A 20,461-nucleotide genomic window follows, 5' to 3' on the forward strand; every position below is an offset into this window, starting at 1 on the left:
ATAAAACCATTTCCTTTCAGTATTTGTATTACAGTCTCGCTTCCTTTTTTTGGATCTGTACAAGCAAAAAGTGTCGGCTTTGCATGCAGAACTCAGTATAAATATAAATCAGCCAAGCTGAGACTTGGTGAAGTATTAAAAAAGCAAAACCCCAACAACCAAGTATCTGGTAGTTTAAACATTTTGATTATGATGTACATGTGCTCTTTGGTCCATCCAGGCACATGGAGTCCACAAGATGTGTTCTGGAATTGGGGGAAGTTGAGAAATGAGTATTTAGAGCAAGATGTGGTAACTATACAGAAAGCTTGTTTTCCCCACCCCTGATGATACTTTTGCTTTGTATCAGCTCTCTCACTTAAGCAGTTTGTATATGCTGTTCCTGTGACTCTCCTTTGGCGCTTTGTGTGCTAATAACCAGCCACTGCATAGCACTTATGGAAGTGGGTTGGCTTGAAGGGAGGCACAAACCACACTCAGCATGCAAAGAGGGCTTGAGAGGAAGAAGTGGGTCATTGTCGTCTCCTGCTTCTGTTCTGCCAGATGTGTCTGCTCAGATGTGCAAGAAATTGCCTTTTTTTTTTTTTTTTTTTTTTTTTTTTAAGCTACTAGAGGGGTACAGCAATAAGGGTTATTACCAAGAAACTCAGAAGGTCTGGACCTGTGCTGAGATTTGCAGTAGGTATCATATTTAGTATATGCCCAGAGGAATTTTTGTGGTGAATTGTCTGTACTTCTTACTGAACCCAGTGGGAATCCTTGGAGAAGATAATCTGATTTCAGAAGACTAAAGAAATTCAAAGGGAAAATGAGAGAATTGGCCAAAACAATAGGAGATCTATCAGGCTGAAGGAAGCCAGCTTTTTATCAAAAAATTAGGTATCTTTAGATAAAACGAGGAAGCCCAAACCAAACCTGCTACAGGTAACTGTTTATTTTTAGTGTTATAACTCACATGGATTGTTTTGAAAGTGTCTGGCAAAGTTATCTCTGTTCTCATACCTCAGTCCAAGTCCCTGGCTACCAAGGCTGGTAAAATGACTAATACCTAACTTTTGTTGAATTATTGAGGATCCCAGAAATGTTCTTTATTGGATTATTTTTAGGTATGTCAAACTGTCTTGAATGACCTAGTATTCTGCATTCCCAAGTGCTCTTGTTATAAGTCAGGTCTTTGACTTTTCCAAGGTTTAGTTAGCAAAATTTGTATTCTCTAAGTTTTATTCAAAATCAGGTATAGCCAATGACATTTGTGTAACTGCTTTTTGTTTCGTGAAAAACTGGGGTAACAATTAGCCATTTCTCCTTGTGTATTTGATTTGTTCATGCAGGGTGCAAGCCAACCCTCCTTAAGGCTGGTTATTTTGCTAGAATGGCAAATGCTCATCTATAGCCTTCATCAAATGAAGGCTTTGGGAAAAACTGGGATACTATGTTCAGGTGAAGGACACTGTTCCTCTCTGTCCCTACACCTAACATAAAAAATCCAGGCAATTGGTAAGCTGGTGGCTGCTTCTGAAGAGTGGATCAGGTAGGACTGGTTGAGGTCATCTTTCAGCTCCCCACAGGTTTGCATCTATCTATATTTGTCTTTTTTGTGGCAGTTCAGGTAAAGGAAACCCCTTTGTTTATGTGGGAGTTTTGACATATGAGTGAGGAGCCTTACTGTTTTCAAAAGACTGCTTTGGACATTTGTGGTAAGTCTCCAGACTTCCACAAATCAGCTAAAATGTATCAGTCTGTCTATTTCTGCCTTTCCAAATCCCCAGGAGGGACTTGTTACCAGACAAGAGCCAAAGTCACAGACTCAAAGACTTGCAGCTGAATTTTGTCATTGACTCATCACATGCCTAAGCCATCTGCAAATAAGATAATTGTCTGCAATTTGGGGTGTCTCACCTCAGTTTCCATTGCTAAAAAATGAAACTAATGCATATAACACAAGGATATTGTGTAGAATAATTCACTGTATCTAACTATTGAAGAGTTCTTTGCAGGTGTAGAGTGCTTGTTAATGGCTAATTAGCATTATTTAACTGTACATCCAGCCCTTAAAACTCCCCTGTCCCAAATTAAACCAAATCAAGCTTTTATTCTAACCTGTATATAGAGAATAATTTTTCCAGCCATGTGTGTGTAAGTTGCCATTTGCTCTCATCTGATCCACTTATTAGCTCTTGACAGCAAATTGAGTTCAATCTCATCTGTGTCAATAGCTCAGATGTTCCTAGACTTCATCCCCAAAACCTTTACACACCATCAATACATTAAATCCCCATTTAATTTATTAGAGTGATTGTCCCATTTCAAGCACTTGAGGGGCGAGAGCCCTACTCAGTAAGTAGGGGTGCAGGTTAAAAAATCAGCATATGCCACACTCAGCAGGAAGCTTTTTAGACTGGCAGAAAAGGGACGTGATAGATTGACTGCTCAGGCAGTAGCTCACCTGTTGAAGGTGTCAGAAAGCCACAGAGAACCTTTCTCCAAATAAGGTACCTGCTTTGTCAGTTCAGATATTCCCCAAAATGGCATGAGCTTCATCTCTGTATATACCAAGACACAACAAACTAGGATAACAAAGGATTTTCTTTCTTCTTGGTTTCACTGGCTAGAGGCAAATTCCTTAATCATTTACTCAGAACAAGTGTCAGAACAGGCTGTGGAAAGTAGCACAAAAATGCTGATCATTATCTGTAATTTCACTGTGATGTTTATTACCGTGTTTCACAAAAGTGATTTCCCTTATGAGGCAATTTCATGCCTTACTACTTCCTAATGCATCTTGCTGCTACCTTCAAATGTACCATTTTAGAAGACATTTTCACAAAATCCTTATCAGTTCCCAAATTTTAAAATATTCAGTATACTCCAGCGTAAATGTCATTAGGCTTTAGAATCTATAGAACTACTGTGTTTACTTTTACATTTAATTTTCTAGAAATGCTCAATTACTTACACCAACATGTGACTGATGATACTACTGCAGTCTGGTGGAATCCAGTTACTTGGTTCAGCAAAAGTTCAGTTTTTGAGGCATCACAGCAGGAGCACATTATCTTTGAAGCAGTTTTCAACAGTTTCCCATTTCCTCCTCCTTGCTAATACTTAGTTGTTTTGGCATTCATTACACTGTGCTGAAATCCCATCTACAAGCTCAATTCCTACTCCAGGTGGATGGTGTATTCTCATTTGTACCCTCTTAGGTGTTGTGGCTGAACTAAGCAAGAGAGCAGAGGCTCTTTGAAATCAATCTATTTACTCTTCTTGGGCTTTATACAGAGTTAACAGCAAACTCCAGTCAATTCCAAAAGCAGCACAGCCCTTTCCCCGACTTTCCCTGCCCAAAGTCCGGCACAAAGCAGGTTGTCATAATTTCTTTCATCCTTCTGCCAGTTCTTTTTCAGTTTAGCCTGAGCGTCTGCTGTCTGATGTTTGTGCCATGGGATGTATGTTTTTGAGTAAACAAGGTTTGTTTTAATTTCCCCAAGATAAATTACCCATTTAAAACAAACAAACAAACAAACAAACCATTGCTTGAAAAAGCTAATTGCACTTAGTCAGTCTAAAACACACCAGTTATTGTGTCTCATTTCAGAGGCTTTTGTCTGAGCCCCTTGCTTTGCTCCCATGTCAAAGGCTGTTCCTAGTGAGTGCCGTTGGCAATGGGTACCTGTGTTGTCAGGGCCAGCAAAGAAAAGGTGCAGGGCATGGCACTAACCCCATCCAGGTGAGCTCTTGTGCGCCAAGCTACAGAAAGGAGCATGCTTGCTGTGCTGCCTGAATTGGGGATGGGCGAGAAAAATAAAAAGGAGTCAATCAGATCCACCCAAAGCTAAATGTGTAATTTATTTAATGGTGTGAAGTTTGTATTAATGTGGAAGTGGGAATGGTGTGTGTGTGTCTGAAAGCAAGAGGGAGAGAGAAAGGAAAGAAAATGTCGCAGTTATTGGAAAACAAAAAGTTAAAAACCTGTATGTTCAGATCTGACACTGGTCAGATTTCTTAGTAGTGCCGAATGATGATGAATGAATGGAAAGCTAGAACCCCCTGAACCTAAATATTCTTGTATTGTACTTAGTCCTGCTAGATGTACATGTAAATCCAACAAGTGATCTTCTGCATCCACAGATGAAAACATACCTGTGTAAATCCTCTCACCCCTTCCTACCTACCTTGCCCACCTTGAACTTCGGACTAGGAGGAATCAGAAAAGGATACTGTGTTGGATTTGCAGTAAAATTTGGCCATGCACATATGAAGTAGTTATATGTCATGTCAGACAATAGCTGTATTGTGTCACCCTCATTGAAAAATGGACTGCTATATCAATCAGCTGCTGCCCATCATGATGTCAGTCTGCACAATGCCGTTGATTTGGCAGACTTCTAAGCAAAAGAATTATAACCTCTTTCCTCTTGATCACTTTATTAAATCCAGATTGATCTTTCATCCAAAATGTCAAGGAATCTGCCAGCAGTTTAGCAATTAATGAAAATAATGACCTGCTGTAAAGCGAACGACAGTGAATTAAAAGTACAGGTCATATCTGCATTTGCCAACAAGATACAGATAATTTTTTTCAGCTGTTCTTAATTCTCATCTTTAAAAAAAGACATAGACATTAGAGAGAGTCTGTTAATTGCAATTGAACTCAGGTTCCTATTTGAGTCCTCAAAGATTTTGGCTCACAAATAAGGACAGCTTCTGCTAAGTCTGCTGCAGCAATTCTAGTCCCAAGCTTTTTATTCTGTTCTTCTAGAAAGACTTCTGCCCCTGCTGCTGGATTGCTTGCCTAATCATAAAGCAGTTGCAGAGCTGCTTAAATCATAGCTGGATGCACTGGGAAAGACCAAAACTGATGCCAGTTTATGTTAATATGTCAGAGTGGTACAGCATCTGCTTCACCAGAAGCTGAGCTGGTCCTGTAAGGAGGGAGGGAGGCATCTGAAATGGGCAGATTGTTGGACAGAAAATTCTACTAAACTTTCCTAAGCTCGTCTATATCTACTAATGAGTCAAAGCTTTAATTCCCAATGAATTAAACAGATCAACTCCAGGAGAGTCTTGTACTTGAGTATTTTTGAACCCAGCCCTTAAATTCTTAAGTTATTTTGATGGTAGGACTGAAGCTTCTGAATAATTTAGACTTTGCAATGTCATCCTTGCTACTGTAATTCCATTTAAAAATTCGTACAACTCAGACACTATCTGTAAAAATTGTTCTCAGTTGAAAAAAAGTGCATACTCCAAGTGAATGTACTGTTTCTGGTTCATATTTATAATTAAAAGGGGCTTATTTTAAAAGTTAAATGCTTTACGTGTTTGAACAAACACAGAAGTGAAACTGTTATATTTTAGCATATATTCTAACAGCACTTCTACTTGCCTTTCATGGTCACAGAGGCCACATTGGTAAGATTTTATCTGCATAAAAGATAAGAAACATCCCTATTACAGTACCAGGGAAGATGGGTGAATGTATAACTTAAGTCGGAGGCAGGACCTTTGTTTAGTGTAGTGAAATGAGAGATTTCCTAGTGTGATTAAGAATATATTAGTTCTTTGTAAAAAATCTCGTTCTTTCCCTTAGAATAAAACACCAGAATCTCCTAAGTATGAGAGCAGAAAGAGTCACTGTATTAGCATAAGCCTCTAAACACTGTTGGAGACATTATTGCTTGGACAATGTGGTTTTACTTGCTTGGATTATTCAGCATGTGAAGATACATCGGTTGTTTCTCATATGTGTATTAGTATCAAAGCCAAAACTAATCTTTGTCAGATCCTGAGTGGGAGAACCTTAAAGCTCCCAGTCACTTGGATACAACTCCCAGCTTCTTGCTTGGCCTCCGAGAGGGCACGTCAAAAGGTCCTTTTCACTTGTTTTGGAAACACTGGGCCTTTCCTGACTCTCCGTGCTGTCTTCTCAGAGCTACCACCAAACCGGTGGTGTTCCCAGTGTAACCATCCCCTCCCAGCCCCGCTCTCCCCATCCTCGCTCCTGTCGCTCGCGCGGCCCCTCTCGTGTGGTGCGGAGGATGCAAGCTGCAGCTCTTCTAACACGCAGCAGGTTTCTTGGTCAGCAGCTTCATACCAGCTCAGAGAGATGTACCGTCATTTCTCAAACGAGTGCTGTTTTCTAGGGATGACGGCCAATAGCTATTTTGGCTATTATGCTGCCCCCACTTTAGCCAGGCTGCGGTCCCATCGGCGAGATCTGCAGTGGTTTGTGAGCATCTTCTGATTTCAGACAGGTGCTTTTCATGCTGTGTATGTCTGTTCAAACACTGTATGCTTTGTGCTCCGAGACATTTCCTGACCACTCAGTTGAAATTTCTGATTAATTAGATATCAGGTTGAAACATAGTTAATTGCAAAACCAGAGGTAATTTCTTCAAGGGTGATGCTTGTATATACAATTTTTTTCTGTTTTATTCTCTTTTTTTTTCTCTACCACCCCCCTCCACTCCCCCCAACCCCCCCTGGACCCCCTACACCCCCCCCAATTCTACTGTTGAAAAACAATCTGGTTTTTGTTTTGCTGTGGAAAGACCCCATACAAAGACGAGACACAGCTAGAATTCAGTTGTGCACAAAATGTTGTCAAATGAAAGTGTGAGAAAATGAGAAAAAGGAAATAGTTTTTTCACTACCTCTTTGAAATCTAGTAATGGGGCCTGAGCCTGGTAAAGTTCAAATTTGACCATTTACCTTAAAAGTACAACATTGAAAAACAGGTACTTCTAGCAAGAAATATCTATAATTTCTCTTTATATAGTGTGAACCTGCTTCTCCTGAATGGATGGGATTTTGGAGATGTCCAGGGTAGTAACATACACCTGTTTTGTAGTTTATTGCATGGAGCTTCAAATCCAATTTGGTTTATCTGGTACGTGGTATTTAAGTGGTGGTTGCATTTCTTTTACCAGCTCATAGTTTTTTATGCACATAAACATGACAGAAGGCATGCCAAAAGAAATATCTGCATTTGGATTTAAATGAGCCATTAATATGAAAGACTAAGATATATCAACTCCATTTGTATTCTGTATACATGCATATGCTAAATAATTTTGTTTTCAGAGCGGATACATTATGTCTTTCTGACTCTGAAATAATTACAAGCCTCAGCTATAGCTGAAGTGTTATTAGTCACAGTGATTTAGCTCTGCTGGTAATGTTGTGAATATATAGACTATTAATATGATGTGGGGCAGCTATGGTGAAGATGAATCTGTGGCTGTACTGAATGTTCACCATTCCAGACAACAACATTCATCTCTCTGTCATTACTTGCACCCATCCACCTGTGTAAAACTGGGAAACACTATTAAAATCAGATCCTTGTTTTAACTTTTTTTTTTTCTTTTTAAAATTAAGAACATTATATTATTTAGTTTTCCAAGGTTCCCATACCCATCCTCCAATGACCTGGTGTCTCAGAGCTCTCAATACTTCTCAGTGCTACGCTTGGTAAGACCAAATGTGCCAAAAGCAGTTTATTTTGTTATTGCAACTATACTACTTTGCTAATATTTTGGTTTCTTCAACTTTTCTCAAAATAGCTAGGGCTCACAGCTTCTTTTATTTTCTGGTGAAATTTGCAGATACTGAGCATATCTGGAAATTACAGTGCAAGTAACTAAAATAGGAATTCAAATAAGCTCAAGTACTTCATTTGGAAACCTTTGTAATTGACTTATTTGTAGGTGATGATCAATCTGAGCATCTGAGTATTGTAGTCACCACTAAAAATTATGATTAAATTACATTTTTCTTAAAAAAAGAAAAAGTATATTTCAAATGAAGAGAAAAAATTTGCAATTTCAGAGAGGTTGCTCAGAAGGCACTCCATACTGTCCAAGCATATGTTACCTTAAAATGATGAAGGCTATTGCTCCCCCTCTTAAACAAGGCAGCAAAGACAGACAGCCACATCCTTTCTGTGCACTTTGTGTTCTTAACTGCAGTTTGAGATTACCAAACTCGCTAATTCCTCATTCAGCAGAGACCCGAGCAATCTTCGGCTGTAGGATTTTTGCTGCCCCAGATGAACCTGAACACTGGCACGCTTCACCGCCTGGGATGTACCATCAGGCGTGTCCTCTTACAGGTTTTTACTGTCTGCAGAAACAACCTAACTACTAAGATAGTGTCTGATCATGTAGAGCAAAACTTTTTTTTGTCTAACTAAACAGAAATTATATTTTTAGCCTTTCTGCCACTGAATTTTTAAACATTTTTCCTCATTCAAGTGAGTAGCAGTTTACTGAATCTTACAGATGTTCTGTTGTAGCTTGTACCCAGAGAGCTGATGGTCTTATATCTTCAGTGAATTGCATGGTAACAATTGACTTTATCAGAGTATAGTGCCAGAACAGCATGTTTCACTGCATTGTTTTTTGTAATGAAGGAAAAGAAGAATACCTGTAGGTGGCAATAGAATCGAAGCTGTAGCCACACGCCATTGTGTTTTTATTTAATTAGTAGGTTACCATCAAGTTAATTTTCAAGTTAGCTTTCTGCAATTCTGATTCAATGAACTGCTTTATTGATGCTGAACGTCAGGGCAGTGTGGTCTCTAGTGTCTGACTGCAAATCTAAGTGCCCGATTCTCCACACTACCAGCACTGTCTGACTTGGGCAAATTCATGGATGACTTCAGAAATTTTGTTTCAATGTTTATCTATCTATCTTTCTGTCTGTCTGTCTGTTATTTATTTTCAACCAGTGAGTGCTGACACGGATTTTTAATGACAGCATTGAGAGAAGTGTGACATTTTTATCATTAGCATTATTTTAATGCACAATACAAGAAGCTACAATAATATAGTCACACATTACAGAATTCTCTCAGTGAACTGGCAAGAGAAGATGTTGTGTGTACCCAAAATAAAAAAATCCCCAGCACTGTCCATAGCTGAAGCCCAACTTCTAGCCTGTGGTTGCTCTTTCAGAATGAACTCACGTTGCCAATGGGTAACAGCAATATCTGGGGAGTGTAATGGTACCTGCACAGTTTTGGGGGCAGCCGAGGGAGAAGGCATGCGTGAGCATGAGCAGCAGCACAGGGGACCCTGCTGGGGTTAGCAGTTGATGGGCTGGTGCGCTCTGGGTTTCTGCTGAGCTCAGGAGAGATTTTGGGCGTCTCATATGTGGGCTGCTGTAACCCAAGATTACTGTGAAATACTCTGGGAGGTGTAGCTGGCTCCAGGTCTGACCAACTCTTAGCAGCATGTCAGCTGTTTACACTGCATTCAGCAGGTTGCACAATGCCTTTTGCAATGCACTTCTTGAGTAGGAATACGGCTAAAGTGTCAGAAGTTGCTCATTCACTTGGTCGTTGCACCATGATGCGTTGGATTTATCATTGCAGTGGTTAAAGACCAACTAGGATTACAGAAGTATTGTAAACAACTGCACAGGTACAAAGTAATAAACAGTTCTTAATTTACAGTCTAGATCAGTATTTCTTCTGCAGCCTCATTACTTGGTAGGTTATTTAAATGCCTACCGAAAATTAAGTAAGATCTTACTTTGACACAAATAGTTTGCATTTGATGAGGCAATACTAACTGAATAGAAAAATCCAAGTTCTATTTATGGCCCATTATCTGTGGTGGCATTTATATTAAATTCCACAAAATGGGGCAGCGAAACATCCACTCAAAATTCTAGTCGCCACTAGAATAACTGTTTGTCCAGAATATTATTTTCTGGGGGAGCCTAATTTATGCATTCCGAGTACTTTGCTGGCTGATAGTAGTTTAAAATAAAGAACATTTTTTTCAGAAATTTAATCATTACCTTCAGCTGTGAATGCCCACTGCTCAGAGAAAAATTGTCCTTGTAATTGTCCTACCATTTTAACTGGCATTTTAATTAAGGCTCTTCTGCTTATCAGTGTAAAGCCAGGGACCATTTGTTGTGCACCTGAATCCACTAACTAAAATGAACAAGTTGGAGAAATAAACTCCATGTAAAATGTTGGAGTGCCAAACTGTAGTTTGCAAGTGCCAAACTAACACGTGAAATCGAAATGAAAGAGAGCAAGCCTGTTGTGACTGGGAGCAGCAGGTAAGGTGGTGACTCTGACCTACTTTGCTGCACTGGCTTATTTGCATTAGTCATCCTGGTAGCTGAAACCCCAAATTCCACATCTTGTTGATATTGTTACCCAGATACCTGTAAAGGAAAGTCCATTATGGTGGTTTCAAGCACAGCTGTGATCTCTCTCTCTGTGATTCACTATACCTGACTAGACTTGTTGTCCTAGAAGGTTAGTATGTTGTTCTCCTTGACATATTTCATTCCTTTTTTTTCAGTTCTTTTTTTTCTGCAGCTTCAAATAGTCCACACCTACAAGAAATCTTTTATGGTAGTGGAATTCAGGAGTCAAGTATCAGGAAAAATATAGGTAAGACTAAGCTTGCAACCAGTGTATGTAGGTCTTGTATTTAATTATTGATCCTAAGTTATTTGAACTACCTTGTACCATATGCCTGCTTTCTTGGCAGTTCTAGAGTTCAGCCTTCTGAAGGAACAACGTTACAGCCTCCAAAAGTTAAGAAAAATGAGCACCCAACACACATTAGAAGAATTTTATAACAGTGGTGGTGGGTGGAAACAAGGTTAAAAACTTTTCTGTGAACCAAAGATTAGACATGGGTTTCTGTTGTCAGGGCTGGGTACTCAGTTAAAAACTGATGACCTCAGCTGAACTTAATTATCTTCTTGTATAATGATCATAAAAAAAGGGAGAGGCTTAAAAATACTGCATTTGCCATCCTTGTATAAACGCTGGGTAAGGAATTACTTGGTAACATTGAAGTTTACTTTTTTGTATGTAAGTGCATGCTTCTAATCTGTGCTATGTGTTTATGTTGTTTTTTTTTTTTTTTTAACATGATGTTTTAAAAAGATCATGAGAGAATTTAAATCTTGACTTGATTACACAGGTTACTTAACTGCCGAGGATCCTGGGGGCCACCCGACCTGTGATAATTGTGCCAGGCAGTATAGATAAACGGTTTACAGACCAGCAGTGATGTTCTAAAAATACAGTGCAGCTTCTCAGTTTTACAACGTGGGCAGATCCTATCCACAAGCTACAGGGTTCACAGGGGATACCAAAACATCTTCCAGCAAGTTACAGACTTCTGTGTTTCCTATGCAGCCATTTTTCAACTCAACATTGTCCTGTCTTGCAGCAGCCCTCAGAGAGGCGGTCTGTCCTGGGCTGTGGTGGTAACAGGGCTGGGGAAAAGCACACCTGGAAATATTGCCTCCAGCCCTCTGTGATGAACATCTGTCTTTTGTCCTGCTTCAGGCTACCAAAGGGAAGCATCAGGGGATGATGTTACATCTGTCAGGAGGGATGGTGCCGTCCTCTCTGGGCCTCTAACAGTGGCAGAGCTAACTAGCCTCTCACCTGGCCATTTAGCTCCCAGCTCCCTACCTGACACCCCCCTCAAGTACGGTGGCATATGGCTAGCAGACCCTGTAACCTGCCCTAACCCTCTGTTGGAGCCTGCAGCATCCCCCCCCGAGGCTGGGGACACTGTAGCACAGGGAGAAGTCGCGCTCGGCAGTGCCGCACACTCCCATGCTGCCTGTGCCAGGTGGTGCTGCCATGTCTCGCTGGCTCCCCTCAGCAGTTAGCGTCTTCCCCAGGGAACTTAAAGTGGGGATGATGGTGTATTTAAAAAAAACAACATGCTTGTTGCTCTGAGAAATGCAAGCGTATAGCCATTGCTCGAGTTTTCCACCTCCTCTCTTGCTCTTCCCAGATTTCTGTTTCCTCCCTTGCATTTTTCGGCGTCCTATCACGTTCTCCTCCCTGTACATCCAGATTGATGGTGCAACACATGGGTTAAAAATAAGTACTTTGAAGGAGAGGCATGTTTACATCAACAGCAGACAAGGGAAACAAAAATCAATAGAAATGGTTTTCTGGTTCACAGTTTCATTTATGTCTTCAGCTTTAAAGGGATTTGAGATTTTTGAGAGGTAAATGACCCATTGCAGGCTACACAGACATTTCAAGTTACATAAACGTTTTAAGGCATAATAAAGTGTTCGTGCATACTCCTGCTTCTGGGGATTTGAAAGGTTACTGCAGATTTCCTTTCCTGTTGGTATGCATTTTATTTTCATTCTTGTGAAGCATAGATGAAGGCGAAGGTAGCAGCTGTTTTGGGAGGCTGCCCATGGAGCAGGAAAGTTTTGTTAAAGTGTTTTAGGTAACTTCTTTAATTCTTGTTCCATCCTGCAGTAGAGCAGACACTGAGTACCATGTGCTGTCCTATTTTGTCTGCCAGCTTCTTACATAGGATTCATCTCTGCTTCTTGTGTAAAGGCCTCCAAGTAAGCCTCAGCCGCTCAGCCTGTTCCCCTGTCCTCATCCCTGTCTCCATTTTGTAAAAGTGTATCTGGAGAAGGGTTGCAAAATTGTATGCTCCCCAGTAACTTCCCATGACTGTCCCTGGCGTCCTGTACAAAATGTAACATCTGAAAATATTTGAGAAACATAGCAACGGAAAGATGGAGCCACCAATGGTCCACCTCTGTTCCTCCCCAGATGAACTAGTGTGAATCAGTCCTTCCTGGGCATTTAACCAGGGAAACTGGCATTAGTAAATAAGGCCACAGGCAGATTTTAACAACAACAAAAAAAGCTTAGAATTTATCAGATCATGTCAGCGGAGGCAATAATATCTCTTGGCAGAGTTTCCACCCACCCCATGAGTGGACGGAGCAGGATGTGTGCCTGCACATCAGCTCCTCAGGGACATGGTAGGTGACATCTGCTACCTCAACCCCTTCCTCCTCTTCTGTTGCTGGAGGAAGGATTGGGTATGTAACTCCATGGCAAATGAAGCAATGTCAGATTGAAGGAAAGTGCTCACTGTCCCCTGCCTGGGACAAGAAAACACTCTTTGCTGGAGCTGTGGCTAAAACATGTGCCATGCACAATGGTTTTATTTTTTTAGGCTTCCAGTTACCATGATACATTTAAAGGAATGTTGACAAATACAAGGAGTTTGTTTACACTGAGTTTTCTCACCTCAGGGCAAATTTAAAACATAGTACCACTGGATTACAGCATGCCAACAGATGTGGTAGATTGTTTCAGACAAGCTTTCATGTCTTGCAGTATCACCTACGCAGCAGATTGCTAAGTTTTGTTGCCGTGCTTGGTACCAGTTATAACTTTCTCAGTGCCCACGTGCTCTTAACTTCCCTTGAAAACTGGCTGCTGCCACAAAATAATCCAATTTCTGTTATTATTATAACATTTAAATGACATAGCGTGGTCAGAACAAACCATCTGTGGTGACAAGAATTTCCATCAGTACGCAGCTGAGGCATCAGCCTTCAGCAGAAGAGGAGACCCAGTTAACACCATCTATCTTCCTTACAATTTATTTCAAATTCATCTGTCTAACACATACATCCACTGTCTTCCATCTTTCAGAAAGGCTCACAGAAATTAGATTAGTTGGAAATTGTCTGAGGGGTGAGGTTCATTCTTTGCTCACAACGCTACCCCTGACGGTGGTATGGAGCCCATCACAGAGAGAGCTCAAGAGGTTCTCCTTTTGGGAACAGTGTTGTGTCTGATTTGCTTAACAATATCACTTAGATATATTTGTTTGTGTTATATTAAAGCACAACTGCTATAAACAATGTTTATATCTATATCCTTCAGATTGATATTTGAAAGATCCCCGTATCAAGTCTTTCAAGTTAGCCACAAAATCAAAGAATGCAGGAAGATCAAGGTTGAATATTAATAAAAGGTTGTAGCAGGAGGCCTTTCAAACTCCCTGTTTAGCAGTGTTAGTGCCATGGTTACATCTGAAAGTTAACTCTGGGGTTTTTTTTCTGTTGTTTTGTTAGTACCTCACCTAGATACTCTCCATATCTCTTAAGGAAAGCCAAATTAAAAATGAAGTGAAAAGACCAAGTAGATTATCCAAGGAAAGTTAAGTTTTAATAAATGATGCATGTCCTGTAGCCCTGAGTGATGGATAATTCGATGAAATATCAGTGTGCCTTTGAAATAACCTTATGGAAGAGCCGTTGGCCATAAATTAAGTCAATAACTTGTATGTGCGCATTTCTCAAATATCGAAAATACTTTCCATGTTCTCTCTCAGGCGCCATGTGATCTGACAAGGTCAGCATATTCTTCAAAATACTTGCATAAATGCATCAATGTCTTCGCAAAACTATGTGAAATTCAAAGTCCAAAAAATTAGTCCTGAGTATCCACTGCAGCAGGTATCTCACCTATATGGTAAATTCTGCCACAGCTGCTCCAGAGACTGATGCTGACCCCAGCACTGACAGCATGATCTACAAGGTCTAAGTTGTGATGCGTCTTGTGTAGGAATCCCCATTTGTCTAAGCAGCAGCACTATATGCTGATCATAATCAGTTTAATTACTATCATTAGATTTGAATCAGAGAGGTAACATACATACAGAAACCTAGAGACGTATTTCTGAAAGTTCTTATGGGGAACAAACTCTCGTCATGTATGTGGCTCTTATTCAATTAAATCCTAGTAAATTGAATTAGGAAAAGCCAGCTAGAACAAATTATGTATTTCTTCCCTCCTCCTGAGACACTGTCCTGGTGGAAGTGCTCCTGTTAGATTGCAGCCCACCTATTAAGAGAAAAACATTGCAGCTGCTCAGTATTAAAACTACAAGTTTTCCTGTAGCTTCTCATATCTCTGATTCAAGAATTTATGCTATTGCATATTCTTTCTTTTATGTGTATTTATATGTATCTATAAATAAATGTATTGATGTATATGAATGTAATTTATGTATATAAATTCTATCTCAAAATAGCTAGACACACACGAGTAAGTGAGATTGAGGACTCCATGTCCAACATTCAAAGGTATCCAAGTGCCACAGAATTTGTGGTGAAAAGAATTTCTAATCTACTAGTGGCTGAAAGCAAGATTTCATTGCACATCTATAGCAGGACAGAGTAAACTACAAACACTAATGCTGCATCTTATTTGAATGGTTCTGCAGAACAGGAGAACTTGCTCATTCCAATTAATGGGGATGATTTTTTCCCTAGTTTAGTGGCTGTCCACAATGTATTGAACTAAACTCCATTGGCAGTAACAGAAGAGATTTGGGAGGGTCATTAGCTGTTCAAAACTGGTAATGTTCACAGAAGTCAAAAGGTTTGTCCCAATTTCATGATATTTTAAAAATCTGTTGCAAGAATTACTAAAAATCAGCTCAGAAACCTGTCCAATCAACCTGTAACATGCAGAACAGCTCCACTTATTTTTTTGATATTGGGGTAAAAATGTACCAAGACTGGTGGTAAATCCTTTCTGAAAGAAACTGTTAACTTTCTTCCCACTGCCCTGCTCTAGTCTTTCCTGTCCATCCAACACAGCACCCAGCTGACAACTGCTCAGGCTTTTGGCAGGCTCAAGTCAGGAAGGCAGGGTATAGGTGTTCCCTTTACACACTGTGCAGTGCCATGTGTGAACTGCTCGCTCTGCCTATAAAATGCTGTAAGCACTGGGGAGGCATAAATTAATAATATGTGTTCATACATATGCATGTTTGCAGAATACCTAATGAACAAAGAGAAGGTAGCTCAAGCAGTGTATTTTTACTCTCAAAGTTTTCTGTCTGGTGTTTTTCTTCTGTCTGAGTTTACAGGGCAGTATGAAAATATGTTGAAAATAGGGATTTGTTTGCTGGAAGTGTCATTCACATCTGCTGAAGAATACTGGAAAAGTAGGGGAGGGGGAAATGCTTGTGTGCATGTGTTTACCAATGCACATTTGTATGTTCATAGATCTAGATGTTACAAAAGGAAACAAGAGGGCTGTGTCCAGGAGTTTTGGGGGAATCAAGTCAAAAAGAGGTTTGTCGGAATGCAAAATTGCTGGGAGTTCAGCTCTGTGCATGCAAAGAGGAAATAAAGTTAACTATAAATAGAAAATATACCTTATGGGGGGAAACCTGCTGATGTGAGGTCTGTTAATCTCTTCTGTGTTAAAATTGCTGTATGATTTTGATAGATGGGCTGAAGATGTCTTGCTGGGAGCAGTTACTACACATTTGTTTGTTTTTATCCTCATCTTAAGAAAAGGATTCACTTTAAGCTATTTAAATGCTTAGGGACATTGTTAAACTTTTAAATGTTTATTCTGTTGCCTGCCTCCATTCACTACAGAGGTATGCAAGAATTCCCTGCTGATTTAGTTGAGCTTATCTGCTTCTTTTCTGCATCAGTGCAGCTGAGTTGTGTACAGATATGTCCTTATTCCTTACTATTGGATGCCTTAGAGAAATAAATACATTATGCTTTTGGGGACTGACCAGATGAAGTCTAGATAACTAAAGGAAAATTCATTATCAGTAGAAAGGAGGCAGTTTATACAGATTTAGTGAGGCATCCTCTGGAGATGATACATTCTTAGAGAAGACAAGCATATTCCTGGTGGGTGACTGACTTGTTATATACAAAGATTTTTTCCCTTTTCTGCAAACCAGATAATTGTTTGCATACCTCATATGTGTTATCTCCACAGATGTTCTAATGCCACATTTGCATTTTTCTTGGTCCTTCAGGCAGTCCTGTTAGTTTTAATCTTTCCCTCATCATCATTTCAGCAGCTGGTATTATGATGCTCAGATATAATTGCTGATCTCAGCTTCACCAGAAGATTCACTCTGAAGCTCCCCACTAGGTTTTTGCTTGGATGAAGCTGTTTGTTATTTTTCCAAGGCCTGACTGAATCATACTATTATTGAAGTTCTGTTAGAAAATGAGAAAATAGTTCATTTTAAAGATTTAATAGTTCATTTTGGGGTTCCCATGCTTTTACACATTTCCATAAATGTTAGATGGCTTAACACTTGACTGTATTCTCACTCCGTATCTTTTACAAGGATAATCAACCTTCATAAAGATCTACGGTATATTGATGTTAAATCTTTGCATACAAATGTACCCAACGTGCTGTGACACAATTAAACCCTTGACAACTATAAGAATGTGATTGCAGATTGACTTTAGTCCTTACTTCTGATTTCTGCTGGGTTCTGCCTTCTGCCCTCAGGCATGATTCCCTGCCCACTTTCCTGACTCAACACCACGGCTTGAGGAGCTGTGCAGCTGGTCAGATGAGGGAGCTAATAAAACTCATACGTATGTATTTTTGCAATCTAATAATATATTTAGAGGTATTTCACCCGGGTCAGCTCTCTGAGCAGCTCACCCTTGCATCCAAATTACAACCCAGCCTCGAGGATTAGCTATTAGACCAAACACAGGCATTAAAGGTACATCTCTCTGCCCTGGTAATACATACACATGTAGCATTACAGGCTACCAGTCATCAATTCTACATACTAACTCTGACGCAATGGCACCCAAGCAGTCAGTGGTTTTTGTTGCAGCTTAAGTACATAGTGCAAATACTCCCCTGCCTCTGTCACTACTGCCTGTGGGCAGCTTGCACGGGTTGTTTCCCGGTCGGTATCAGTAACTAGCCGTTTCTGTTTATGGCCCTGGGACCTCTGATACCTTCCCGTGCCGGTGGTTTCAAGGCCGCTGATGTCGGCTGGTGGCTGTGCTGTCGGGCGGCCCCACCTGTACCTGGGAGCGTTCTCCACCTCTGCAATCAGGGCATTTATATAGAGCGCCCTTCTGCAGCTACTGGCTGTTCCTCTCCGTGCAGTTACAGGTGTGAGACCGGGGCGACTTTGCTTACCAGCCAAGGCAGAACCCTGCCTTTTGGCTTAAGTAAGTCCTCAAACCATGTCCAGAGTTTCAGCAGCGCAAAACAGAACTGCTGGAAGATGGTAGGTTATTGTATTGAAAACTGGTGGCATAAATGAAAAATAAGTTAAATGAAAATGAAAAGAAAAGCTCTCTTAGGAGTTTTTTCCTGTTAAGTTTTCAAACCGTGAAAGATTTGTGATACGTTGTTTTAAAAGATGGAAAACATGAGAAAATGGATCCTTTAGAAAAAAGACAACCTTTCATTGAAAGAAATGCAAGGTTTTGGTGAATGTTAATGAGGGATATGCTCCATTGTTTTGTTATTGTATCAGACCTGTGTATTTGCGATGCTGATAGTCATTGGAATTGGGGAGCTTCCGGGTGAGTTGCAGGGTGGGCTCTTGCCCTTCATGTCCTATGTCTTTGCCATACCGCTTGTTTCTGAAGGGTTTGTCTTGCTTTGTGTAATAGGACTTCTCCTCGGCTGTGTTACTTTGTTGTAACTTTTATATGCCAGGGCCCTAAAACTCTTAATTACTTCTGTTATATACTGTGTTGCTATTAGAATTTTTATATTGCTCCAGTGCTTTCTACTCAGAGTCCTAATTACAAATGTTTCAAAACCCACATGTAATTATTAAACTTTATTAGCAGAATAGGAAAACTGGAACATTCACTTTCTCCTTTTATAATATTTCAAATAAAATTGTTTATAAGGCTGTGTATGTGTGTGAGAAACACACACATACACAAATAAATTTAATGGAACATTGTAAAAGAACAGTTTTACTAGTAAGCCTATAATTATTACAGTTTTTTCCTCTGTTTTGATTTGTAAGCAGGTGCCTGTCATGCTTGATAATGTCATGCCCTTGTAGTGAGCTTGAAAAATCTGACATCTGTAAAATTGCTGGCCTGAGGTGGTTACAAAAAAGAAGTGGGGAGCTGCTTGTAGCTCGAGCAGAGGCAATTACTTGCCAGCCTTCCAGCTCAGACCAAGCCAAACCCTGCTGCCAAAATTGTTGGGTTTGGTTTTGTTTTTTTTTTTTTTTTTTAGGCAGGAAGAGGAACAGCTTCATCTTTCAGTGACACTTGAGGCTAGCTGGTGATGTGCAGGGCGCTGGAAGGGCAGAGGGGTTTCAGTTTCTCCCAGCCACAGGGTGGTCTGGCTGCTGCAGGGTGTCTTCTGCACGGCTGTCAGGCATCTGTGGACACTACGGTTCTTCTACGCTTCTGTTGCCTTGGGATTACTTTACATATAAATGCTTTATCAACCTAGCTGTATTGGTTAAGAAGGTAAAGAAAAAGAAATCATACCTTTCATGGATATAACTTTAATAAGAAAAGCTCAGTTACAATTATGTTGAGAAAGACGGTATTAATTTTGTTTCAGAAAGTTATCTTTCTATATAGCAGAATAGGAATTTTTATTGGCAAATGTTGTATCTCTACCATTCAATTTTCTAGTGATCTCATGCTGTAACGTTTTCCATTCACAGAAGTTCAGGGGGAAACTCCCCTGAAATGCTAGGACTCTATCTTGTGTCGCTACAGTTTCCAAAAGCATTGCAAAATAAGCTGCTTCTTATATACTCCTGCTAAAACCCAGGTCTCAGGAGTAAGAAAATTGTACCATATATCTCATGCATTTCACTGGTTGTATAAGAACAAACCATAAGACTTCAATCTTCAAAAATTGTCCCTATATTTTTGTAATAAATAATACTTTATGAAATTATAATTTTTAAAAGGCCCAAAAGGATGAGTATATGCTAAAAATTCAGACTTATTTTTTCTGCTTAAAACCTATATCCTCTCACAAACTATTCTGAAGCATCTAACAGCACCAGGATAGTTAAAAATATAAATAATTTTGTATTTTATCACTTGGCTCTGTGGTCAACTAGTCACATCTCTAAACTTGCTAAATCTAAATACCAATCTAAATCATGATCTCAGTAGTCGTAATTACATAGTTCTGATGCAAGAACGTATGCATGCAGATGCTGCAGTTTGATATTGTTAAGAATGAATACTTACATGCAGGAAGTTAGGAAGCTCTGCCCCTATCTTTGGGACATTAGTAGTGAGTGAATTTGCTGTGGAATATGCAGAAATATGTGATAAAGGCATTGCATATTGAAGCAATTGGCAAAACCAATCAATGAACCTGGACTTTTTCCATAAAAAGCATTATAAAAATGAAAGTAAAATGGATGTAATTACTGTTAGCAATACAACCAAGAAGCACATACGGCAAATACTCTATTCAGTGAAAACTATCCTGTAGAATTATATAGTAATACATAGTAATAACTCAGAACTGGCTCCTTGATAAATTACTATCTTTAGATGAGTAAAGGGAGTGTGTTGCTGGGCACTTATAAATGATGGTTGATAGAAATTTATTGAACGTAATGCAAATGTCTATGCTATGCTGTGGTTTTTTGTTTGTAATTTGCTGCCTTTAAAATATTTGTTGTGAAAACTGGGCACTTGGAAAATTTATGCCAATTAAACATAGTGGCATTTGGGTTTTTCTGCTTAGTTGACATTAATCTTCAAGTCCCTGTCACCCAAATCAGAGCTGAATGTCATATGTTTAGGTCTGGCAGATTGAGAAGTAAGCTGGAAGGAACTTTCTGATTTTATTATGCTCATCTTAAATAGGCTTTTAACC

At 39.7% G+C, this 20,461-nt stretch overlaps 1 protein-coding gene across 2 annotated transcripts in view; it reads left to right on the plus strand.

The window, feature by feature from the left end:
- The window catches only part of TMCC3 (transmembrane and coiled-coil domain family 3), a 143,820-nt gene that overhangs the window by 67,128 nt on the left and 56,231 nt on the right, over positions 1 to 20,461 (plus strand). Inside the window, exon 1 of one of the 2 annotated variants that reach the window (XM_033010198.2) lies at positions 17,802 to 17,861. The exons of the other annotated variant lie outside the window; for it this stretch is intronic. Within the exon in view, the coding sequence (XP_032866089.1) occupies positions 17,859 to 17,861 (3 nt within the window). The 5' untranslated portion in view covers positions 17,802 to 17,858. Of the gene's footprint in view, positions 1 to 17,801; positions 17,862 to 20,461 lie in introns of those variants that run through there. 2 annotated transcript variants of the gene reach the window in all.

The sequence above is a fragment of the Tyto alba genome, unplaced genomic scaffold (assembly GCF_018691265.1).
Source record: "Tyto alba isolate M040663 unplaced genomic scaffold, T.alba_DEE_v4.0 Super-Scaffold_2, whole genome shotgun sequence".
Taxonomy (NCBI): Eukaryota; Metazoa; Chordata; class Aves; order Strigiformes; family Tytonidae; genus Tyto; species Tyto alba.